This window comes from Saccoglossus kowalevskii, chromosome 16 (assembly GCF_978046115.1).
Source record: "Saccoglossus kowalevskii chromosome 16, keSacKowa6.1, whole genome shotgun sequence".
In the NCBI taxonomy this organism is placed as follows: domain Eukaryota; kingdom Metazoa; phylum Hemichordata; class Enteropneusta; family Harrimaniidae; genus Saccoglossus; species Saccoglossus kowalevskii.
This window is the reverse complement of record NC_140656.1, coordinates 8,241,480-8,268,894: the sequence shown is the minus strand read 5'-3', so window position 1 is coordinate 8,268,894 and position 27,415 is coordinate 8,241,480. Positions and strand designations below refer to the sequence as shown.

At 37.1% G+C, this 27,415-nt stretch overlaps 2 protein-coding genes across 2 annotated transcripts; one reads left to right on the top strand and one right to left on the bottom strand.

The window, feature by feature from the left end:
• Positions 1 to 909: 909 nt before the first annotated feature.
• Positions 910 to 11,218, bottom strand: LOC102802637 (uncharacterized). Its single transcript, XM_006821839.3, has 3 exons — positions 10,349 to 11,218; positions 4,225 to 4,278; positions 910 to 1,885 (listed from the first exon to the last, which is right to left on the bottom strand). The coding sequence occupies exons 1-3, from the start codon at positions 10,876 to 10,878 to the stop codon at positions 910 to 912; spliced, it is 1,560 nt and encodes a 519-aa protein (XP_006821902.1). The 5' UTR covers positions 10,879 to 11,218.
• A 4,335-nt stretch (positions 11,219 to 15,553) lies between these two features.
• On the top strand, positions 15,554 to 26,020 carry LOC100375043 (TNF receptor-associated factor 4-like). The gene is made up of 8 exons (XM_002739027.2): positions 15,554 to 15,977; positions 19,636 to 19,684; positions 20,959 to 21,063; positions 21,567 to 21,806; positions 23,029 to 23,106; positions 23,854 to 23,982; positions 24,534 to 24,738; positions 25,485 to 26,020. The coding sequence occupies exons 1-8, from the start codon at positions 15,640 to 15,642 to the stop codon at positions 25,811 to 25,813; spliced, it is 1,473 nt and encodes a 490-aa protein (XP_002739073.2). The 5' UTR covers positions 15,554 to 15,639; the 3' UTR covers positions 25,814 to 26,020.
• Positions 26,021 to 27,415: the final 1,395 nt, after the last annotated feature.

Sequence of the window (27,415 nt, the reverse complement as noted above, 5' to 3'; positions counted from 1 at the left end):
CCAGGGCTGAGAATCAGAATGCTCACTGTGAGTTGACATCAAACAAGAATTAAATGATTTAATGAAATCATAATCAATAACAATTACATTCTGACAAAACAGCAACTTATACAATGAATCACAAGTCACTCAGTCGTTAGAAAACTTAATTTGGCATTCACAATTCTTAAAATTTGATCATTTTCGCTCGATAATGTACATTTGCCCACTCAAATAAGGTAATTGATCACCTATATATGAGCAAATACTCATTCCCGGATATGTTAGCGACAAATTGTTTTAAATATTTACAATGCTCAGAAACGGGTAATTGTTCAAGTTGGTAAAATCGTGCGCAGTTATTTTAAAAAGTTACAATTCTTCGTCGTAATACAAAACCAAGAATGTTTGTCATTTATTCATAATAATATTGATAAATATACGTACTTTGAATTATGTCGTATCGATGCAAGATTAAAATTATAATTAAATATAATTTTATGTTACTTGTATCGGGATTGTATTGTCTTATAAACAAGAAATATTGAAATGTTCAATAAAATCTAAAATAAGAAGCTATTTGATACACTTGTAATAATGTGCGATGGGAAGACCAATAATAAATACATACATGTAATATGTCCATAAACCTGAAATATAGCCAAGTAGAAACGTTGATAATGTCTATGGTATGATTTTCTGGCGTACAGCGAAGGTTACACTGAAATCGGTATGTACGGACGACTTACCCCCCTCCCCACTTGGTGGCGTTTGCGATTAAATATTTACAGCTCTTCGCCTGTTCCAATCAGTGCTATTATATATACTAGTATGTCTTGAGTGTGATTTACGGCGTGGTTGAAATTACCCCCCCCCCCCTCCAATATAGTCACCATAGCCGCCTTCGCATGCCATATGCTTGTCCCTGATCTAGGTATGAGAGGTGTTTTCTATGGGTTGTTTTTGATTCGCTAGGAATTCTTTGTGTCCCTCTTCAGTTCGATACTGGTTGCCAGTGACAACGGTGTCCATGGCCAACGGTGTCGCAGCCCGTCGTCGTACCAGCGACTTAGATTTTGCCAATGCTTTCATTTCGTTTTTAATGAACTTCTTGATATGTGATATCCTCTTGGCCGCTTCGGCTCGTGTTTTATCGTCTTTTCGATTTCCTCCTGTCGATTTGCCCTGAACTCCTAAGATATCTTTCCGCGTATTCGCTTTGGCAACTTCGTTCGAATCATTGGTATTGCTGCTGTAAAATGTACACAGTCCGATTCGGACGGGCATCTCAGGCTTTTGTTCCCGTCTTCGTCTTTGCCCCTCCCGTTCCGGATCTTCGGCGTTAGTGCCCATTTCAAGCGACCCGGCACTACGGACCGAATAGATATGTGCCAAATATTCCTGCATGCTTCTCCCTGGAGATGTCTGCCATAGTCGATACGGGATCGGTTTGGGAGGAACCACTATCGTGTCCTTCGTAACTTCACCAGCTACACTGTTAGCTGAGCTGCCTTCGCTGCCAGCAGACCTCGTCTCAATAGATATCCCCTGGTATCCAACGGGGTAAAGTTCCCCATTGAGTACCGGGGGTAGGCTCCTTCGTTTCTTTCCCGTCAACTCCCTGTAGTCATCAACCAAATGTCCTGGCAACGTAAAGCTTGTGTAATGACACTGTCGGACATCTGGTAAAATTACATTCGTGTCAGATCGCATTGAGTCTTTTTTCCGGCTGTCTAAAAAAAACTGCGGTATTCCTTGTTCAATCTTCGGCAACACTAAGTCGTCTGTCTTTCGTGCTGTCGACTGATTTCTCGTTGGTGCCAAATTTACAGTCACCGGCTTTCTTGTAACAGAAATGGAGAGGTTGCTTTCTTGACTGTCGGACTCATCACTCTCTCCCAAGCCACTATAAAATGAACAAAATATTAAAAAATATTATTTGGGGATTGTTAACTTTTGTTCAACAGTTCTTTGTATAATTATGACAATACATTAGAAATACACGTAACGGGTTGGTTAATATCCCACATTGGATATTTAGAGTTATAACGAGAAATACTGATAGAAAGTATCACGGGACATTTTATGCTGATCAAAAGTAACGTTTTGCTTAGACTAGATATGGATAAACACTGTCCTTGTAAATACATCTCAACTAGACCATTACCTTCCATGACTGGACTAAATATTATCATCGTTATTTATACTCATAATAATATATTAGTTTACAGACCCCGCTTGTTTATCTATGGCTGTAAGCACCATGGTATTGGGAGCCAAACCATGAGTTAACGATGACGGCGTCGAGTTAATCCTCATTGTAGTCCACGTTATAACAGTTATTTTTTGGGTAAACATGGAGGAAAGCTGTCATTCTTTTCCACTGAACCATTCAGTCAGCTTTATTTCTTTTGAAGATGCGGAATGCCATTGGTCACGGGGTGCTTACGCCAAATTTTATTTAATTTTGTCAGATATTTGCATTGACATTAATATCAACTTTTTAAATCATAGAACTTACAGTTGTCACACTGAAAACTGCCTAATGTCGTGCATTTGTTCCAAACTATATAATGACGCGTTTAAAAGAAGGAAAAAAAGCTCGAATTCTTACGAAACGATAAATGTTTGATACGCTACCCACTTTCACTGCCCCGTGTCGTAAACACGGGCAGATTTATTGGCATAGCAACTGCAGCTATAAACACACAGTGTGACAGGTGTTCAGAAATCAAGCCGCGAGTATGGACCGGAAGAGTACGATTAGTAGGCCCTTCTGTATGATCGCCTTCAAACTCCATTCAGCCGTGACGCGGACTAAATTGACATTGAATGTTTAACCTATTATCTACGATGATGTCTTCCGTTATTCGCAAAGGTTACGCAATTTACGTCACCCGAGCGGGCCTCACTTTATGGCCGTAAGTAGCTATCCCGTAGCTATCCACTACTTTAGTAAAGATGCAATGTGCGCCCTAAATTTACGTGTATTCTGAGCGCATGGAAGCTCACTAGACTTTCCATTGTTGAAACAACAGCGTTTTAGCTTTACGATTTAGGTTACTTTTTTTAACAAGATGTAAAATCAAACAAAATTGTTTTAACAAGTACTCAAAAATACCGCCGACATTCAGAACACCCACTCAATAATGTTCTTGGCTAATACACTTTTGGAACAGGAATTTTGTGATTGGCTGTTACTCGAACTACCTGAATATTAGATTACACATTTTCCAATTCAAAATGGTAGCCAACCTGAAATTAGGGCTTATCACTACGGGAATTCCTATTCATCGTTTCCATAAAAACAAGTTCGGACAACCCTTTTTTATTTACACTTTCAGACGGAACCTTTCACTCAAAATATCCAGTATTTGTAATGTTTTCGACCCTTCCACATATTTCACTAGTTAACCGCCTTTATCCTTAAAAAAATATTCGATAAGGATAAAAAAAAAAGCTGCAGCCATCATGCTACAACTACGACATAAATCTCATCACTAGTTCTATATTGTAGTTTTCACAGGTATAACTACTGAATATAGTATCTCAATACACAATAAGATCTGAATATCGACGTCAAGGTCGCGGTGACCCGATGACATATATCACAAGAACGCTGTTAACGAACACATGTCGCGAAGAAAACATAATCTAGTCTATTGATTCCTTCAGAAACAAACGCCTCGACGATCGAATACGTTTCATAGATCATTCAGTGTGCAGTATACCCTATAGTCGTGTCAATATAAACGTGCTGTATGATGAATATTAAGTCATTTATACATTTCTACTTCGCGAGTAAACGCGACTTATGGTGTAGCGGCGGCGTCACGAGTATCTAGGACTTGGCATAGTCACGATGACGTAAGGAGTACACGTGACTTGGCGTAGTGACATAATGTGGCTGTCTGCACAAGGAATCACAAATATGAGCAGGATCAGAAAGCGTTTTTATCGTGTCTATCACCATTTTGCTAGGCAACGGAAAACATTTTTCAAAAAATGTTCACTATCCCCCGTTCCTCCCTCTACGCCCCCGAATATGACCACTTCTAACAGTGGCGTCATTGATTTAGGTGAAGTTCAATTGTACATCATTATTGGCACTTTAATACTTCCGAGACTTGCACGATGAGCTTACGAATTAAAGATGCCCTCATAATTAACTAATAATAAAAATGATTCACACTCATAATAATATGATAATTTATGCATAATTTAAGCATACCACCTGACGCTCACCTGTTCTTAAGAGGTTTTGTCGACAACACTGTATCTAGTGTTTCAAACAGAAATCTGAAAAGCAAAATAGTATAGGTTGAAATTAGTAGCTGTGGTCGAAAATTTAAACAATACGTACAGTGGGCACTTCATACAGTATATAATAAATACAATCTATCACAATGGTAACTTGAGATATTGCTATTCATATTTCATATATTCTCGACTACTCGAACAATTCAGATGTTATAAACATATTCTTTTAGAGTTATTTTTTTCGGCAGCAATATAATCGTCTACAAACACATGAATACATGAACGTCAATCAAACAGAATACAGACTATATCGCCCATCAATTCCGCGCCATGGATCTAAACAGCCGTAAAGAACGATCATATTATTCGCAAATATGGCTGCATTTAATTTTCTTCTAAATATAAACTGCATATTAAATCCTTTGTCATATTGCCTCAAATAATAAATATATTTCGCTGTTAAACCACCAAGTACAGTATATTACTATCCCTGTCATCATTTTAGATGTCGTTGGACATTAAATTGTAATCGACCTTGATGAGCACCTGTGACAGATATGTTGCCATAGTGATCGGAGACAACAAATGCATGTATTACCATCGCAAATAGTTATAAATATTACCATTAATTGGTGCGTTTTTATTGTCATGGTAACGGAAAGTTAATGTTTGAACGAGAGAAAGTAAAACGTGCCAAACGCGTGCTTTCTCGTGTGATAGATAATTTGAACGAATACGCGATCTCCAGCAACGAAGCGCGCTTCCGTGGCGTCAAATTAAACGTCAATGCATCAGAGCAACGCCGTTTAATGTGATGTCACTTTCTGGTTGTGCAATAGTTCCTCGTTAGAATACAGTAAACATCTCAAAAACGACATTTGTATCAAAGGAGTAAACAATCGTGATGTGGAGGAAAAACTTTCCTTTCACACAATTACGTCACAGAGAAGCATTTCGTCTTTAGAGCAACTGGCATGATGATGTTGTGGTGATTGGTGTCTAAAAAGACAATAATCCCGGGTTTAATAATATATGCAAAAAATAAGATGTCCTTGTCACACGATTTATTTATATGGAGGTAAACATTTTTTGAATACCAATTTTAGGCTGAGAATTGTAGTTCGGAAAAATTCAGGGGTTGAAAATAACCCTGCAACAGTACTGTATATCGCACGTGACCAATTATCATTTTGGTGTACGTGGAGTTGCGTGTCAATTCATTCAGTGTTATATTGTAAGATGGCATTGACATTTATGTATATTTAAGTTCTAATAACTCTAACGTTGCCAAATATTTCTATTTTATAATAAACTAAAGAAATGTAAAGCTCGTCATTTATTTTCAGATTTTTAATCAGTTCGCAATAGCATACATTTTCTAATGACTAGGGTATTGAGACACTTCATCAGTTGATATTGTTTTTCTGGAATTTCTTTTGCGTACCGTAAAGGCATAATGGATTTTAGTGCGTGGTCTCACGCTTCGGACTTGTTGTCATGGTAACGCGAAGAATGGCTTCCGCACTCGGATGGTGTTTTAAATAGGGAATTGCTATTCTTCCTGAAATTAGTACATTGTTATGCAATGTCTGTATTTGTGATATTATGTCTCAACTTGTTGTCAAGGTTACTGTGTCTTGTGTTGGAGCAACAACGGTCACGTGTTGGAGCAACAACGGTCACGTGATGGCTGTGGCATGCTATGCTATGCACACAAAGCCATGGTTTGCCCATAGATCTACAGAAAGGCTCTGTCAGTTACACGGGTCGAGTTTTAATGAGTTATGTACAGTGTGACGAAATAGGGAGCAATTTATAATGATATGGACATTGTGACGAAATATGGAGCAATTTATAATGATATGCACAATGTGACGAAATATGGAGCAATTTATAATGATATGCACAATGTGACGAAATAGGGAGCAATTTATAATGATATGCGCATTGTGACGAAATATGGTGCAATTTTTAATGATATGGACATTGTGACGAAATAGGAAGCAATTTATAATGATATGCAGACTGTGACGAAATATGGAGCAAATTATAATGATATGCATATTGTGACGAAATAGGGAGCAATTTATAATGATATGGACATTGTGACGAAATAGGGAGCAATTTATAATGATATGCACACTGTGACGAAATAGGGAGCAATTTATAATGATATGCAGACTGTGACGAAATAGGGAGCAATTTATAATGATATGCACACTGTGACGAAATAGGAAGCGCGTTTTCAATATGATATACACACTGTGACGAAATATGGAACGCGTTTTAATGATATGCACATTGTGACGAAATAGGAAGCAATTTATAATGATATGCAGACTGTGACGAAATAGTGAGCGAATTTTAATGATATGCAGATTGTGACGAAATAAGAAGCAATTTATAATGATGTGCACACTGTGACGAAATAGGAAGCGCGTTTTAATGATATGCACATTGTGACGAAATAGGAAGCGCGTTTTAATGATATGCACACTGTGACGAAATAGGGAGTGAGTTTTAATGATATGCACATTGTGACGAAATAGGGAGCAATTTATAATGATATGCAGACTGTGACGAAATAGTGAGCGAATTTTAATGATATGCAGATTGTGACGAAATAGGAAGCAATTTATAATAATGTGCACACTGTGACGAAATAGGGGGCGAGTTTTAATGATATGCGCAGGGCAATGAGACGTGGCACTTTTGCAATGTATTGCACTATCTATTAAATTTAAAACGAAGTCAACGTCGAGAAAAAATACCTACCGGTTGCGGCGATAAACACATTTATTGCCCCGAAAAAGAAGAAATATAAACGTAAACAAATTGTACAATGCATTATGGACAATAACGACGCTAATTTGTTGCTATCCATGGAGTTCGCAACCTAAGTATTGCCATTCATTATTAAAACGCATCGATTATGGTAAAAGCAATGTCCGTTGAGATTGTCTCATCTAGGCGAACTTGTCTTGATAATAATGACGGATTGTTTATGATTGATATTCTTTTCATAAAAATATTCAAATAGCTTTAGATGGTACGAGTACAATGACCGTGAAGGAAATAATGCTAGTACACTAATCTGACATATGGCGAACAGTTCGTCGTCGGTAATCCCCTCACGTGCGTACCTAACCTTTACGAATGTAATTTACATAATTTAATTTCATTTTGTAGGTTCGTGTTCATTACATACTATTCCGTGATGTATTTGGGGACCAGCTAGTGCAGCGTAGCGAGATGCTCATCTGCTAACAGTGGCGAGGCGTTTTAGTTGAATTCTCGTGTTGTATGTTTTATTTTCATAATATACACGTGATTTATATTACAAAAAAATAGCATGTTGCTTCCCGCGATAGTTCGAATTCTGGAGACAAATTAAAACAGGTTTCCTAAATTTAAAACGTGTTTCCTGTTGATTACGTGCATGTACATTTTCGAGAATAGGGCGATATATAAGCAGGATTTCATTTCCGCTTTGGTAATGAAACGTATCAACGACTGTCACTCGGGATATTAACAACTGCTACTCCATGGGGAACGTGTTCATCCTACTCGTACATCAAAGACACTTTCTCCGACACGATCTGACACCGTCAGTTGAAAGTGATCGAAGGAGAAGGCGTGCGGAAATTATCGTCTCAGTCACCAGCGTTGCCAAGACAACATGGAAACATAACTATAGTACATAGATGACAAAAAAAAGGTTTGAGAATCTTCAACGCAGGGAAACGCCTGGTAAATCTGTCATTAGTTATCCTGTATCAATCATGATAATATCCAAAGTAGGATACTGTGTCGTTGCACGTTTCTATTTTCAGAAACATAAGTGGTGACACAAATATAAAAACATACTCATCAAAATGCGTCCAGTAATTAACGTTATCATACACAGCTGAAGGAAATTTCAACTTATTATTTATGATCATAAACATTTTCTATTGGAAGAAATATAATGATTTCCTTTTATTTTGCTGGATACGATTTTGTTGAATCTTGCGCTTATGCGTTGCCATGCGTTGTTACATAAACCCAAACTGTTACCACAACAACTACCTGTTGCCATAGAAACGCTGAAATTTACAGAGGATTATTTTGCCGTTGTCGATGGGTGATGGATATTCATGATACAAATGAGCTAAGCTGTGATTAAGTACAATGGGGGAATACGGAAAGGAGATTATACACGATATAGCGAAAGGAGCGAAAACCATTTCCACTGAGACCATGTCATGGTCATATCAGACATCCTTGCAAAACAGTTTGTTTTCTGCGTCGTGACTGGTAAAACTATCTAAAACAAGTCAGGGTACCGTTGTTTAATACTAACATTGTGGCGAAATCCAACAAATCCATAAAATTCAATATCTGGATTGAGGTTTAAACTCGCCAGGGTTCATTAATCAATATACCGAATCTCGCCACCCCAAAAACATATGGAAATATAAATCATGTTATTAAAAATGTATAAATAAAATCGATCAATGTTTTCTAATAGCGCCACGTGCGTGTCAGGACAAGCAGAAATACGCACAGTTGTCGCGAGATAAACACACTATCCAGATTGTATATCAGCGTCGAGAGAATATAATTTGCCAATCCATTTCGTGTTGTATTTTTCTAATATTGTCTAACTTGATAAATAAAGGACGCATGTAAATTTTGTTTTATTTCGATAAATACAGATGTCACGATATATCCAGGTGTATACAGCGACGGTGAGTTTGGTTATAGACTCCCAATTAAATGGTCTGTGCTTCAATTGGTCCGCGCCATTGGTTACGCTAAGCATTTCCATTTTTGTGTAATCTAACTTATTACTATAGCGACACGAGTCGTAAATCATATATGACATTTGACCTTTGAGACTTACGCATTACATTTTCCCCGTCTTGCAAATATTGCGATGTTTTGCTTTTCGAAACAACAAATACAGAACAGAAATTCCATTTCATCGAGCACTGAGTACTCGTTATCGACATCGAGAGTGATAACACAGCGTGTTCAGCCATTACCGGTATCTCCCGCTGTAGCCATTACTCACATGTAATGCTCTACATAATCCCAGCGGGGAAAACTGTGAGTGTTGCCATGGCTACATGTCCCCGATTTGAATTTCTTTTTATGGTGGTCGTTACAAACAAGTGCGATTAATTTTGGTTGAAATCAACTACGGTTGCACCGGAAATGTGTTTAGATTAAAACGGGAAAAGGGAGGGGAAATGAGGCCGATGTCAAGTGGTGGCTGCTTCAGAGGTCTCTCAAAGCCGACACTTAAATGTCCCTGTTTTCCCAGACGCGCTATTAATAATTAATACAAGTTTCAGATCACTCAGTGGAAGGAAATAATGCAAATATTTCAGCTAATTGGTATGATTTGGAGACGATTGGCAATTACAGATCGAACAAGAAAGCTGACGGCTTATAATGTACACTAATGGGCGGGGACTAGAATGTCTGCCACAGTATTATGTACGATTTGTTTGTTTTTATTGTGTTACTGAAATGCCGATAAGAGTGAGAGAAATGTATTTATACTCTCAAATGAAACAGTATCTCAAATTTGAATATTGTAGAACGCATTAGAGATATATGGCTCTAAAAGCACATGCGTTATCAATGATTATTTTCTACCGATATTAGATTCTATGCCGAGTATAGTAACATTAGTTCACATAGAGCAAACCTGTCGTTAAATAAACAAATTACACACATCTATTCAACAATACCATGTATTACGTTAAATAGAGACACAAAATGAGAGAAGTCTGTAACCAACGCGAAGCTCAGAATGTGGCATCCGTTATAAAGAACCATGATTTTAAGATCGGCATTTTCTGTCATTGTTATACACAGAACGGGAGAGCAAACTCATTCAAAGCGTATTTTTTTTCTACAGTTAAGTTAACTATACAGTTAATACGTTTTAAATCATCATGTATTCTCTGTTGCGTAAGTGAAATGTACATTATGGGCGACATAGACATGCACATTCGCACTTACATTATGTATACAGATCTAGCGTACCCATTCAGACCGCACTCAACGTTAACAACGATATTGACACATGTTAAGTCGTCATTAATTACTTAATTACCTGTATCGATGTAATTTAGGTTTATATGGGTCGGGCACGTTGTATCCCAATACTAAAGGTTCTTCTTGGGCTTTACATACGTCGCCTCGCGTGTGATGATACCTATATTGTTCCATGTATTTGCTAGTGTCTTCATAGTGTCGGAACACATATTTGGGTTCCCTATATGTGCTGTAGGCCAGTCTATAGGGGAACTTTGGTCGTTTTTTGTTTCTTTTATACTTGGACGAATCATCACAGGTAAAGTTGGGTTTCCAGCCACTCATATGGGCCCAGTTCTCCTGGTACGTACACACGCAGGGAACGCGGCACTTGAAGTGGATTAACAGCAGGGGGTTAGTATGGGCAGTTGTGAACGTACATGTCGCCTTCTTGTCGTCGACGTCGTCGCTCTGCTTGTCTACATTGTAGTCTTCTTCTCCGATGTCCTCTGATGGAAGTAGCGTTTGGTCGTCATCGGCGGCAACGATCTCCGTGTCAACGTAATGACTGTGCGTTACTCCAGGGTCACAACCTGGTGGTTCCGCCATATCTATCGCTGTCTCTCAATATTGTTGTTTTACCGTGGTACTCGAATATGAGCAAATTCAGCAGACCAGGATATCAACTGTACGTATTTTCGTCATAATTTCACCCAATCGGGTATTTGTACGCGTTGGAATTGTTTCAGATAAATAAATAATTTCGAATAAATAATATCAACGCCAAACGATAACGCACATTCTCGTGTGTATCCAGGAACATGTTCTTCTTTCCCGTCCTTCATTCCGGCGTACAACCTATTAGAAACATCTTATCTATGAAAAGTCACCGGTGAACAAGAAAGGGACGCCACAACTCATCTGAAGCTGTTCACGTGCCGTGGTTGTCATCGACTGGACGTGCATATACACAATATTGCCAATGTAACTGCCTCAGTCTGTGGGTTGTACCATTCACGCGCAGGTATGCGTGAAGCTTTTCCGAGGGAAGAAAACATTAAACATTAAAACGCTACAGCTATAGCAACTGCGCTCTTAAGCGTTTGTGACACATTTTTTTTTGTATCACAAAGCCATTGGCATCACGGTTACGGCGTCGCAAACAAATCGACACTAATGGACCTGGTTATGCGCTGTTATAAACTGTTCGACTTGTTGGAACTAGAATCGACGTTGAATTCACTATAGTCGACATTCTGCAGACTTTACGTAAACTACGCGGTGCTCGCCAAGACTGACAGAACGTCACATTATTACAGCGTTAACATTGAACTTCCCCAGGTTTTTGTAGTGAGTTTGACCTGGTTTTGAACGTGGTGTAATATAGAACCGGTCATGGGATACACATTGTTATTTTTTTGCCACTGATTGAATATAAACTTTTGCAAAATTGGACAAAACCCGACTCTTGCCAATTGTAATACAGTGATTAGTTCGACGATTGGCATACAATGCTTGCACCAAACAGTAAACAAATTCCGATATTTGTTCTGTTTATAAATGAAGTGGCTTTTCGAATTTTATTATTGCGAGTGTACTGAACCATCGCCGAGTTGATTTCGTGAAAGTAACAGGTATAGAAAAACACCTGCCGAGTGGGGGAGGGTCAAACCATTGCGACAGGGATGGCAGATCTAGAAAGAGGGGTTGTTCAGGGCAAATCCCCGTATAGAAACTTAGCAGTTTCTAAACGGTCTTCGAACGGGAAAATACATCTTTAATAAATGAACGGTCAGTTAAGTACATGTACTAAACCTACCATGCAATCTGACAGTAGCTATAGTCTATATACACTGCGATAGTGTTTGTTACGGACATGGAAATGAATTCCTCTAAATGAATGAATACCTCTAAACACATCAAGTTCTCCTGAATGTAGTACCCTAAACTATTGTACTTACCTCAATGAGTGCAAGAAGTCTTGAATTTAAACTCTGTGCAAGTTTCTGGAACGTTCTGCGTGACGTAGCCAAAATTTGAAGTAGTTAATCTTAACACTTGGAGCGAACTAACCTTCCCCGCCAAAATATAAAAAAATATGATAAACCTTGTCCTGGTTCATTTTGTGATACGTGACAAAAGTTGAATTTATCACTCAGGGGGTTATTCATACGCTCTTTTTATTTTTAATTTGAAGGTTGGAAATCCAGTGCATGAGGGGCGCTCACGGGGAGAGGTAATGCATGCAACTGTTATGGTGTTGGGTAGTATATAGCGCACCACGCACTGCATTGTGGGTAAATCATTCCCCAATTACAACAATCCTACAACTCCCGCCACGTGTTGGACTATGTTGTCTTAGAATAGAATAGAATAGAATAGAATAGAATAGAATAGAATAGAATAGAATAGAATAGAATAGAATAGAATAGAATAGAATAGAATAGAATAGAATCCATAATAATATATTCCATTATTCTGAAAGCTTCTTACAATTTTAACCAGTGTTGTCCTTTGCGAGCATTTGATATACGTACAAGCTTGCACCTTATTGTGACACTAATCACACTATATTAGACGTAGATGCATTATTTATGAGAGTAATATGTAATTATGCAAATATTAACAATATACCCCCTAAACATCGCGTTAGTGCTTTAGTATTTTATGACGTCCACATGACATGGATGGGCCCGGAGATGAGTGTAAGCAATGAATTTGTGAATAATTTGCTAAAAATATAGCAAATCTTATCGACAAAAGACCAGATATATCAACAAATTTTACCGCGGGGACGGCGTTCTTACGTCATTGAAGCGCTTCGCCGCTAGAGGGCTCCACTGATGCGAAATGCATTGTTACAACATTTCCGGGAATGATAATTCATGTTTTCTTTGAGTAACTAAAACATTAGTATGATCATTGCATTGCAAAGTTTATCAACATTAATTTTGATAAGACACTATAGGCAACTTAATTTGTAGTACCTGTCTGGTTCCTAGTTCAAATTTAGGAAACTGTCCAGCACACTGAACCATACTTCCGGTTATGATGCATCTTTCCGGCGAGGAAGTATACGGTGAGGAATCTAATTCGTGTGGTGAAGCGCATTGATCGAATAATGTGTACATGAAAATAGGTCTTTCATAAAAAAAAACAAAAGGCTGTCGTGTCATGATATCGCCGATGTGGGCGCTGTATAATCAAATCAACCAATGAACTAAGTATATTTGTTTTAACCGCTAAGCAAAAATGTTTTGTGTACGTCTTCTGAGCATAAATAAATATATGTATGATGATTGGGTTTGTACTTCTACAAATAGAACAACCACGTTATTTGCGAAATTGGCTTCGACACTGAGTGGATCAATGGACTATGCGAACCCCTAAGTGTTGCTGTGAAAGGCCGGTACAATGACCACGTATGACATTGTAACTGTCCTACGCAAACAGGGCGGTATTCGTGTGGTTGGTTCCTATAAAATGGTAGTTCGTCACGTTTCCTTGGTTTCAGTCGGGCATAACAAGATACGTGCATTAATTATAAGTTTGTTATTGCCCTGAATATCTCGACTCATATCCGTGCTTTAAAAAGGCTGTTGTTATTGTTATATGACGTTTTAGTTTCATAGTTTGGACTGTACCTTGAACTAAAGATGAAAATGCATCTCATTAGACGTGACAACACGAATTTAGCAATATTATTACAAACGTATATCCGGTATGCTAATATGGTTGACATGCAAAAAGCTTCATTAGAAAATGTCCAATCCCAAATATAATGTTTGTGGAAACGCTCAATTTGGGCAAAATTGTGCGGAAAAATTTATTCCAAATTTAAACATGTGAAAATCCTGAATGCCAGAATTAGCGTGACGAGTGACCCGGAAGTAAATACATTTTATGAATAACCATGCGAATTGAAAAGAAATTCCTGAGAAAAAGTCGCACTTTTTAATAACAGTAGTATGTACATATATATTATCATCGCAATAATTTATAATACGATCTGACAAGATGTATCACCGTGGAATTCAAGTAAATTCCAGTCGCTTCACCGTTAGAAACACACCTTAACAATATAAAATTCGAACGTCACGATCGCAACAAATGCCCCTGGTGAAACATCTATGAACATAACTGTTGATCAATTTATCATTAGTCCCTATAGTAAAAAGCTGTCACCATTTCTAAGCATTTTCGTTTTGTAGGTAAGGTATATATTTATGCTTATCACGAAGAATAACGAAATTCTGATGTATATATCGGTATATTTGTTTGTTATGATAGTGAATTCCTATATTGCATATTTAGAAAAAAATGTTCATTCATTTTTTCAGACAGTGTTTCTGCAAAAACGACACTTGCGAAAATCGAAACGACATTTAAAAACAGGTGTCAAAATCAATAATTATGTATCGTCGTAAAAATAAAGAACTATTTATTATGTTAAATTCCCGATAACGACCTTGAAGTAGTGTCCTAAAACAGCTACTTTTATACTGTTCTGTGATTGGTCGAAGCAATCATAATGGCACGTGACACGAGCGTCGACACTGATAGGGACAATAGCTGCTATTTTCATTTGTTTAAATAAAAACGTGTCCGATACCGTGTACGTCAAATGGTTGATACCACGATACTTTTAGTTATACGTCGCAAACTATTTGAGAAGTATTTGGTTAGCGGAATTTTCTTTTATTGATATAATACACGTAGAATTAAATGTTCAAACAAGTCAACTTGTTTCAAGTTTTGGAACATGTTTTATCCTGAGTCTGGAATAATTAAAAAAATAAAACACTGATAACTCGGATACATTCTGGAAAGACAACATGTTTTGTTTCCATTTCAGAACACACTGGGCGTGAATTACAGTACCAAAACGCAGCAACAGTTTGTCCCTGAATCAAGGTCATGGGTGAAGAGTAACCTGAAACATGTCGGAACACTAGTGAAATATTATCAATAATGCATCGATACATTCATTCGATGTGTGTTTGGATAACACTATCGCCTTCTTCTTTGTTAACTCACACGATACTCTAATAATATGATCGATTTCCTATTGTTACATGATCGATTTCAGGCAGTGTCATTAATTATTCAAAATGGAGAACAAAACGTTAAATTTGCATCCATCCTTGTAAATCATGGTATAATTATTGTTTCTATGACAACCTAGTTAATATTTATTTGCAATTTGCTTGATGAGGCAAAACCCCACCCCCTAATCAATTAAAGTGGCATAGTTGTGTTAGGTATACTGACTTCGTAATTGCTGCTCCAGAAGTCTAGAAAAGTCCGCGTCGGAAGTAGCGGTCCAGCTCTTGTTGAGCTCACCTTTCTTTGGAAATCCTTACGACTAAAATGCCCGAACCAATGGAGAATGTAGATCTGGATGTGCTGCCGGAGATAATGTCTCCGGTACCGAGTGTAACCTCGGTCCCACCTGCCAGCGCATCACCGAGCCTACGCTCACTGAGAAAGAGCTCGGCGATGTCCCGCGCGTCAACAGGTTCTTCGAGTAGCAGTAACAGCGGCTCCGGCAGTAGCAATGCCAAAATGGGGGATTTCGAGATCTGTTTTGAAGGCATCGTGGATAAAAAATATGAATGTGCTGCTTGTTGCCAAGTGTTAAGATACCCGGTACAGTTTGAAGACTGTGGACATCGTGTGTGTTCATCGTGCCTACCTGATCTCTTACGGTAAGTGACGTAGTGGAATAAAATAATAATAAAAACATCGGTCCAAACGTAATCCAATTGTTAGCCTATATTTTTTAAGCGAAGCATATTAACAATTAAATGTAACAACCACATACAGTGACATGTTGCGTTACTCTACTTTGCCAACACAAATAACGAGACATACTTCAAAATTATTATGACAAATTGTATAGGAATCTTCCACATTTTTTCTCATCGAAGAAAAATAGTGGAACAAAGAAAAACAATGTATTCCCAAGCATACGATACAACCAACCGTTTGTCGATGGCGTAAACGTTGATCCTAAAAACTTCAAAGACCCCCACTCTAAGAATAGACGGTGCCTCATTGTGACATACTAGTATGTTTATACATTTGCGCAGTAGCTGCGAATTTTCTGTCTTTTTGGTGTTTTTCCCCTTGCTTTTGAATTAAGACGTAATTGAGGTTTAGGCTAAGTTAGAATAGATGTGAGATTATGCCATACAAAAATCCAAATCACATGCATTTTGAACGCTGATGGGACAGTACACAACACTATATGAAGTAAGAAGATGTTGGACAACCAACCAGTCTTTAATGTTATGTGTATTTTAATAAAATTATCATTTTTAACAAAGACGCTATAGTGAAAATCGTGACTTTCTTATCTCCATGGTAACATATACATACACGTATTGCATCACTATCAAACGTACGCTTATTGCGCATAAATGCAATATGACTTCCACAACATCAATTTCACCTCAGACAAGTTCAGCGTTTTTGTGGAAGTATTTCAATATGTTTTAGTGGGGAGCACTGTAAAAGCATTTTCTTTTCACCCTTTTCAGCAACTTAAAACTTACTGGGTTTTTAATTCACGAATCAACAATAGTTTTGTTGTAATTTTTTATGTCCACTTAAGATTTATTATATCAGATTTCACTTATCAGCAAAATTAAAAGAAATATTCAAAAATATTCAAATAAAAATAACAACAATATTCAAATAAAAATAACAACAATATTCTAATACACGGTGTACGCTACCGCTTCAAACGCGATCACTGGTAGAACAAATCTACCTCCTTGCGGTCGAATATTTTACCATATTTGGCAGCCGCAGAGAACAAAATGCCATTAACCCAATTTGCAATAAAAATCGACATAATGTACCGTCATATAAAGATATAGATATTCTAGTGCAAATAATATAAACTAGGTGTACCGAATGGTAACGTAAAGATATGTATTTTATAGAACGCCCGTGCTCAAAAAATAAATTATGTATATTTTATAAACAGACTAAGTTGAGAAAAAAAATGTAATTTGCTCTGTAGAAACTTCGGGTAATTGACATCGGGATAGACTTATATACAGTCTCTTGTTTATTTGTTGTTGTTTTCTCAATAAAGTAAAAGAGTGTAAATGGCGAAAGCCTAGTTTGTGCGGTAATCCGACATTCGCGGTAACGTGGCTTACGCCATTTACACTCTCACAACATTTTATATTATAGAGAAAACAACAACAACAACAACAACAACAACAAATAAACAAGAGACTGTATGCAAGTCTAACATCGGGCATATTCAAATATTCAACGCTGCACTCTCTCCCATAATGCATTGCGCTTTCTCGACTCGTGCCCAGATAACAATAGCAAGTAATTTGACGCTTTCCTGTTGTGTATGTGAATGAAAATATGGTGTCATTCCATTAAATGATGACTCAATATAAGATGCAGTCGCATTTTCTATGTACGCCAATAAAAGACAGCAGGAAATTCCCCCATACAGACTCAAGCGAAATTTGAAATTATATTAGCCATAGTCATCAGAATTTTAATTATGTTCACCCAATGACAGTGACGATCAAGAGTATGACCAAGCGTGACAACCGTAGTGATAATTATTGTTGGTTTCTATAGTAACGACCTTCAAGCTTCGGTGGTTATTTGGCATTTTACCTCAACGGAAAAGGAGTAATTATGCTTTGTTTTAAGGTTGTTCATATGATTGGAATTTTAGTGTGAGCTATTTTGACTAAGTACTTTTTGTTTGAAGACGTATACACTGTATGCCGTATCACTTGTTTATGTTCTGCGAGGATCACGGTGCGGGCGCAGTGCCTTATTGGCAGGAACCGGTCGTTTCTAATTACAGATGAAATATTGTTCGCTGCTGTTGTTATTAAATATACACGTATATATTCCTATCAATGAAACAACTTATGGGCAAAGTTATCGCAGCAAATCGCGACGGAGTCTGTGTTGACCAGCGAGCGTCATTTGTTATCACACATTCGTATGGTGGTTAGCAAAAATATAAACATATGACGTCACACATAATAGGTAAATACATAAATGAATAAATATTTTATTGATCTTGATATTATTTTTTTATTGTCGAAAAAATAAAATAATTCATTCATTTAGAATGGTTGAGGGCGCTTGATGAAATATTAGACTGTTTATGAATGACAAAATGACGCAGAAGTACGCGCTTAGCATATTTAAAGCGCGGTGGTTCGAATTTCATGTAAATAAACAATGTATTTTACACGTGTGCGCACGTCGCTATGATTCCCATATCGAACAGAACGTGGCGCGACGACTGCCGCCCTTTAAGATCTATATCATGAATTACACAGCAATTCAGAAGAAAATACAATTAGTAAAACATCTCACTAATACTGAGAAAACATTAGTACGAGGAATAAATGCATGTATTTTAGTGTACATTAGGTTTATTTTGAATCCAATTAGTCACGATTAATTGCACTTTAATTTACTAAGACATGTCTTCCGCGAAGTTATTTTTGCATACACCTAACTAATTGAAATTATTGATAATTGAAATTAAAATTTGAAGAGACCACGTTCGCATAATTCACAAGCATCAACACCAGATACACAAGCACAGACATTGTTCTATACCAGTTCATTGCCAGTAATGTACTCTTTATTTTAAGTGGGAGGGTCGTCACCTACGCACGCGCGCGAATTGAGTCCCAAGCAACGATAACAACACACACCAAAAACGCAAAGGGGCATGGGTAGACGCTTGTTTGTAAACAATGACACGCTATGGCAATGTGACGCATGCGCAGGTGACGACTCCCCCCGCTTTAAACAACTGTCGCGAAACTCAGGCTGTTTTATTATTTGCGTTTGTAGTTTGGATATCGTGTGAAAGGAACTAGTTTAAGACTTTGTAATTTACTGTAGTTTGTAGCTTGTAAAATGTATGTAAAAAAACTTGCGTTTTGTTTTATGTAAATAGATAACAACAAATATCTACCAAGCAAACACCATGACGGCGATGTTTCTGATATATCAAAAGGGCGATTTGGTTGAACAGTAAACGAGGCTCCGATTCTTATGTGTTCAATATACAAATAAATAGTTAGTGATATCGGAGGCTAGCCATGTACGATGATTACCAATTATATCGAATAAAAGACAGATCAATACTGAATCGAAATTTAATGTTAGGGCGCTTTACAGTATCTGTCTACGTCGTCTTGTTATAGATTAATTTAGTAAATTAATTAATAAAACACATAAATAGCAAGATTAATAATCATCGTAGCGTACGATATATATAATAATTTCACAGTGATACCAATAAGGACTCAGTGATGTACGTCACAATTAAACTGTATATTGTTTTTACAGGGTGTCTCCGAGATGTCCAATTGACCAGGCACCTGTGACAAGGGACAGGGTAAGTAGGAATTAATCACCCACATATGGGGTTATGTGTATTTTAACATTTATAAGCTACATAAGGGGTATGTGTATTTTAACATTTATAAGCTACATAAGGGGTATGTGTATTTTTACATTGATCAGCCACATACGGGGTATGTGATCCTTGACAAGGAACAAGGTAAATTGGAATTAATCACCCACATAGAGGGTATGTGTTTTATCATCAATCGGCAGCATAGGGAGTGTTTTTTAACAATAATCACATATCGTATTAATAATTTGATAACATGATGCAGACATGGCAAACATTTTCCATATACCACATTATGGTTGATATTTATTGAAGTTCCAATTTACTGACAGAGGAAGCGTGTAATAATCACTATAAATTAACGCGTCTTTCACTTTCGTAGCCCCAACAACAGTGATAAAGCGCCACCAAAGTTCAACATAGCCTTATAACATTTCGTCTTCTACAGTATACATCAGCGCGTCCTAGCAACTATTACAGAACAACACTGGGTTATTATTTCCTCGCAGGTGGAAATGTTCCCTCCTCAGCCCATGTGACACGATATCATTATATATTGAGTAATTGATTATACCATTACTTGTATGATCACACATTTTATTTTCAAAGCGGTAAAATACAAATGAGAGTATAAATTAAATTTCATATCAATTTATCAATAAAATGCTCAAAATATCATTATATATAAATATTAGAAGGTTTTAATTGGATTTTCGATGTTACATATATTGTTTGCAGTGCAAATGTGTTATATATGTGGGGGAATTGAGAATAGGGTTTCACACTTATCTCAACCCTAACGAGCGTAGAGTTCAAGGCCCGTAAAACAAGGGACTGTCAATCAAAGAAACAGGAAACAAATAAACGATATGAAGAAACTGCATTTATTACTCGTCACTGGAAAAGGTTACATGTACTCGCGCGCTAAAACAAGTATTCAGGCCTTTTATAGGCTCGGTAGGATCAGCCACCGTTTTAACCAAAGGTTGGAAAAATGGACAAACTTCTCGACAAAAAAAAAATGGTCACAAAAATGTCAGCAAGTAGTTGGAGATTTTGTTTTCCGCCAAATTAATGAATATACTTTCATGTGTGCCCATGGAAATTAAATAGACATTGTCGGACCATGCAAATAATATAATGAATGCCTCTCCTCGAACATGTACAGATTTTCTGAAATTAGTTAGGATAGAGGAATCCCGACATGAGTACGGAATAATCAGACGAGATTGAATGATTTCCTTTTTACTACACAGGTGTACGTCGACACACCGTTCGGAAAAGAGATCGGCAATCTTGCTGTGAAATGTTGCAACAATGCAAAAGGTTGTGATTGGACAGGTATACTGCAGAATGTCAAGGTATAGAGCATGTTTATATTCGACAAAGTTCGGCTATATTTTATTGCGCATGAGTATAATAGTTAACTTCGGTTTGTTTATGTTTGTTTATGTTCGGCTGTGTTTTGTTGAGAATTATGTTCAACGATATTTTATATACATGTAGAATTAATAATGTTGCGTGTTCGGCAGTGTGGATGATTTCAGGGGCAGAAAACAGATCTTTATGTTCCAAAATATTCGGGTATGTTTTGTTAAAGCGGTCGTGTCGTCACTTGTGAATGCGTCAGATGACCATAGCGTGTCATTGTTTACAAACAATCGTCTACCCATGAGCCCTTGCGTTTTAAGCACGCGTTGTTATCGTCGGTTAGGACTCAATTCTCGCGCGTGCGCAGGTGACGACCCTTCCGCTTTAAGTAATAATGAGCACCATGTTTCGTATTTTTGGATATAAAAACTGTTATTAAGCGTTTCACGACCGACGTGACATAATGACATGTATTGTTATTTTTTCTTCGCAGGACCATATGGACAATTGTGGCCACATCGTGGTGGATTGTCCAAACGCTTGTGGCGCTCACTTTGAGAAGCGTTTCTTGGAAGGTCATGTGACTGAAGATTGTCACAAACGCACCGTTCAGTGCGATTTCTGTCAAAAGACAGTTTTTTACAAGGACGAGATAGTTCATATGAATGCGTGTAAGATGTTCCCAGTTATGTGTCCCAATGGATGTAATGAGACTGATATACCACGTGGTGATGTAAGTACTTGTGTCCCACCAACTTTGAAACACATGTTGGAGTCTCGCCCATATGGAGAGTTGCATCTTCGCCAGCCAAGGACCATTTATTATTCGGCCGTAGCCTCAACATTAACTCTTGGCTGATTTCACCACGATTGACTGTATTACGCACGCCCTCACCGATAATAAGATTCACTTCGGCTAATTTGCATCACCCAATCAGAACTCACGAAAGAAACTACACATTTCTTGGTAAATCACATAACGTGTTGCTAGCTTTTCTTTGAACGAGCTTATTGGTCATCAAAAGCGCTTAGTGCTGTATCTGTCGAAAATGACGTATTTGTTGCAAAAACACTCGCTCGACTGTGTTGCAACGAAGACCGAATCGGTATGTTATCAGTTTCGACAATTTTGTCAGTTTACTAAAACAAATATTTAGGCATTCCATCGTCCTCATTCACTTGCCCACACAAATTTTCAACGTTGGAATGAGAAATTTTAGAACCATGTCAATTAATTAAACCTTATGTTGTTGACTCGGGGTGAATCAGCGCAAAGCCGACACGCCGCCATTGTTTTAATCTGTGATGAGCTCCCCGATCTCCACATTTATGATACAGCAACTTTGATTGGTGGCGCCAGCTCCTTGGCGCGCCCAATCAAATGCAGTGAAATACAGCTTTTCCTAACACGATCACGTACGGGTTCGTAGGCCGGTTATGAATGGTCGGCTTTAGCGAACTCTGAGATTCGGGCGATGGGAAGGTTGGTGTTGATGGGTAACCAAGCCTCCTTTTTAAACCAAATTATTGTAACAAAATGACCCGAGAATCATTGATTGATGCGTTGCATTGTGGGAGTGGGAGTTGAATGTCCTTGCGAAAGACCTTACTTGTATAGACTGATAAGAAACGTTCGCTAAGTTGTTTTTCAAACGAAATAAATTCTAGATTTTTGTGCAAAACAACTCATATTTCAGTTCAAAGCTCACTGTGACCCCGACTGTGGGTTGTATATTTCAGGTCAAAGTTCACTGTGACCCTGACTGTGGGTTGTATATTTCAGGTCAAAACTCACTGTGACCCTGACTGTGGGTTGTATATTTCGGGTCAAAGTTCACTGTGACCTTGACTGTGGGTTGTATATTTCAGGTCAAAGTTCACTGTGACCTTGACTGTGGGTTGTATATTTCAGGTCAAAGTTCACTGTGACCCTGACTGTGGGTTGTATATTTCAGGTCAAAGCTCACTGCGACACTGATTGCCCGAAAGCAAAGATACCATGTCCATTTACAATCTGCGGATGCGATTACAAGGTAGGCTATTTATTTATTTATTTATTTATTTATTTATTTATTTATTTATTTATTTATTTATTTATTTATTTATTTATTTATTTATTTATTTATTTATTTATTTATTTATTTATTTATTTATTTATTTATTTATTTATTTATTTATTTATTTATTTATTTATTTATTTATTTATTTATTTATTTATTTATTTATTTATTTATTTATTTATTTATTTATTTATTTATTTATTTATTTATTTATTTATTTATTTATTTATTTATTTATTTATTTATTTATTTATTTATTTATTTATTTATTTATTTATTTATTTATTTATTTATTTATTTATTTATTTATTTATTTATTTATTTATTTATTTATTACATATATGCGTTTGCATCATGCAAAACACCAAATTTGTAAACGATGCGGGTGATAGGAACACAAATCTGAAATCAAGGAAAACCAACACGAATGATTCAAATTCCTTCGCTGTGTCACCATATTGATAGAGATTCTGAAAAGTTATCTGCCAAACGAGTCGAAGTCCCCTTCCCTACATCTATGCTTTATTCACATGTATTACGGAGACCCGAATTACTACTACGCGCACATTCGTAGCACATAAATGTTTTACCAAGAGCTACTCTATAATGTATGTTACGTGTTACTGCTGTTAGTTTTGCTATACCCTTGACCTTGACATTTGTCTCTTTCATCCCTCATACCTCTTATGCTTTACGTGTCCATGTTACACTTGCTTTCAGTGTGAGAGACAGAAGATGTCGAAACACATCAAGGATGAACCAACGCAACATTTGACTATGGTCGGCGACACTGTGGTTAAACACGTTGAATTACTCGACAAGCACCAAGAAACCTTAAACGACCACAAGGTGAGACTAGCATGGTATATAAAAGTCCATCAAATTGCGTCCCTCGCTGATATGTACTGATTTAGGAGTCAGAAGTATGTTTTTCGTGAGTGCTACCCAAGGCAATTTTGTTTGACGAGTGAAATAAAATCTCACGCAAACTAATTTTACCAAACGAGAAGGGCCCTGGGTTTATTAACTGCGCGAGAGCAAATGGTGTGGGTTTACTGATTACTTGATTCGCAATAGGTGTTATGTGTGACAGTTACTCTTAAAATAAATTGAGTGAGGTTTATCGATTTTTTTGTAACAAACAAGATTTATGAGGAAATTTAACAATTACACGTGTGCACAAAATGCTGGGTTTACAAATAATGTGTAACGAAATAGTGCGGGGCTTTTCAATCATTTGACAATGTAACAAAAAAAAGTGTATGGTTTACCGATAGCGCTCAACACAGACGGCTTACGTGATATGCATAAAAATATAACGTATATTGAACGTGCCTATACATATACGGTGAATAACACTTCAAGGTGCCTGAAATAATATTACTTGTCTTGTCTGGTAGGAGCAACTCGTAGATTGCCGCCAGAAGGTGCACGACCTCGAGAAGATGTACGGTTCACAGCTTGTGTGGAAGATTGATCGATACGTTGAAAGGGTTCAGGAGGCCAAATCGGGAAAGAAACCTACAATATTCAGTCCGCCGTTCCTGACTAGTCGTCATGGTTACAAACTGGCTGTGTCATTGTGCTTGAATGGTGATGGAAAAGGTATATTGACACTTTCCTTCTTTTTTTAATTGTTTTCGTTTTGTTTTCTTGGTCTACAAAACAAATACATTTAATCCTTTTCCTGTAAGGGTTGGAACATTGGAAACTATGGGATGGGAAAAAAACTGAACTTATTATACAAATGTGGTTTGTTCATTTCTGCATATCCTTTTTTTTTCATAATCGTCTTTGTGCAGATTTTGTTTTTCCAAATCGCCTAAAAGGTTATAATGGTCAGCCCTTAACGACAAACATCAGCCCTTAACGACAAACATCAGCCCTTAACGACAAACATCAGCCCTTAACGACAAACATCAGCCCTTAACGACAATACATACTTTTATTTACTGAAATATTTGACTGGATGTGATCCTCAATAAATCTTACTGTGTTATATAGCAACAATGACTATTTTCTTGTCTTGTCCCAAACAGTTTAAGTGCCCTATCACTCCTAGATTTTGCATGACTCATAAACTGGCGGGAAAGCATCAGAGGTGTCGTTCGACACTTCATTTGTCATCCTGCGTACTTTCTAACATAATTTTAAACCTACCTACTGTTTTTCATGTTTCTATTGTCAAGTTTGATCTATTTTTATTTAAATTTTTAAAGAGTGCAGGGAAGTATACATTACTCTGCCAATGTGTATTGTTTTGGCGGGAAAAAATTTTAACGACCGACGACTGTTCTCGAAAGCAAACACGCCAGTTTACGAAAGTCTCACAATTTATTTTCCCTTTTTAGCCAAGAACCACTTCATGTCTATTTTTGTCTGCATCTGCCGGGGTGAATATGATGCATTGTTGCCGTGGCCGTTCAGTCATCGCATTGTCTTTACAGTCATCGACCAGTGCCAGGACCCAGCAGCCCGGCGTAACATCGCCTATCAAATCAAACCGAACATCTGCAAAGAGAACAGACCTTTTCTAGGGAGACCGAGCGGGGAGCGGAATGCCAGCTTTGGCACACAGAAGATGGTACCATTGGCAACTATAAAAACGCTCGACTACATCAGAGACGACACTTTGTTTATCAAAGTGCACGTTGACCATGATCAAATGATCCTCTTGTAATTTACATAAGTGATTTGCATATTCATATAATTTGTTATCAGAGTGAGACTAAGAGACGACGAGTTTAGATTCGGTGACAAAAATCTGCTTAATTTTGTTTTCATTATTGATAAATACAACCATACATATACATTTAAAGCTTGGTCCTTGGGATCGTCATTTACATGACATTATCAAATGACGCAGGGAATGGTACTGACAAAGAAGAGGATTTCCAGATATACCTAAATAAGGCATTATGAGTAGCTGGGTATTTTAGAGCAGTTTAAGGCGGGGGTGTCGTCACCTGCGCATACGTCAGATGGCCATAGCGTGCCATTGTTTACACACAAGCGTCTACCCATGAGCATTTGCGTGTTTAGCGTGTGTTGTTATCGTCGCTTGGGACTCAATTCCCGCGCGTGCGCAGGTGACGACCCTCCCGCTTTAAATAATTTTGTTTGAAAGTGCCGCTTACTAAAATCAGTGTCGTATGATTTAACACTAAACAAATTGTTTTGGTAGTAAACATCGTAGTATTCAATCCTTACGCATGCGCATTCGCGTTTTACCCTATTTCATTACACGAATATTGCTATGCTTACCGGGAATATGATGAAGCATACTTTTTAACGGATTTTCTTTTTCGTGCTTTGATTGACTGAATATAATTATACAGTACGTAAAATTCATTATTGTATTTGTCTTCATTTATTCTATTATCATGTCAACATTTCTGATTCACACTACTTTGTTAGCTTTACGTTTCACACTCGTCAATAGTGTATATGCTCAACATTACATAAGTTAATTTCTATTATTATCACAACATTGAATGTAATTGCTATTTAACTTACGTAACGAACTGTCAAGTCTTTTACAATTAATATGAAAAACAAATACACTTGAAAAAACAATTGATAGAATAATCAGGGGAGCAGGTAGTTTGTGTGTAAATATGTAAAAAGGTTTCATTTTTCATGTGTTTGTTTTTGTGTTCATTTATTTATTTAGTTCGTTGGTTAGTTTTCATGGTGAAGTTTTTTTTTCTAATTTCAAAAATGTGATAAGTGACAAAATTGACATTTAATTTAGTTTAGTTTCAGTGTAGTAATAGTGTACTATTATATTGAATTAGTTAGAAAGTATTTCTCACAATGCATTGCACATGTGCGCAGTATTTCGAAATGCCTTTACATGGATGGTCGTAATTAGCGATCTCATAGTGTACAGTGGATAAGGTGCAGGTATGGAGCGTCATTTTAAAATGTGTGAATAATCCTGTTTTTCTCCATCATATAACATGTATCTGTAAACAAAAATTAAACCATTTATTAGTGGATTGTGATTTTTAGCCTATTAACATACTATGTAAAATATAAATTCAATAAAATGGGATATGAACATGTTCGCTTCTTTTTTTCATTTTCATAATTATTCGCCGATGAACATCAACATAGAATTCATAAGAGTACTTAATAGTAAACATCCGCCATGTGCTCAGGTTGTGAACAATAACATCATATGTTGTGTTTTATAGGTAGATATTTTTCGTATAATTGGTTGATATGTATTAAAGGCTGGGGTGGACACTACTATGACAAAATATGTGTTAAAAGTGAC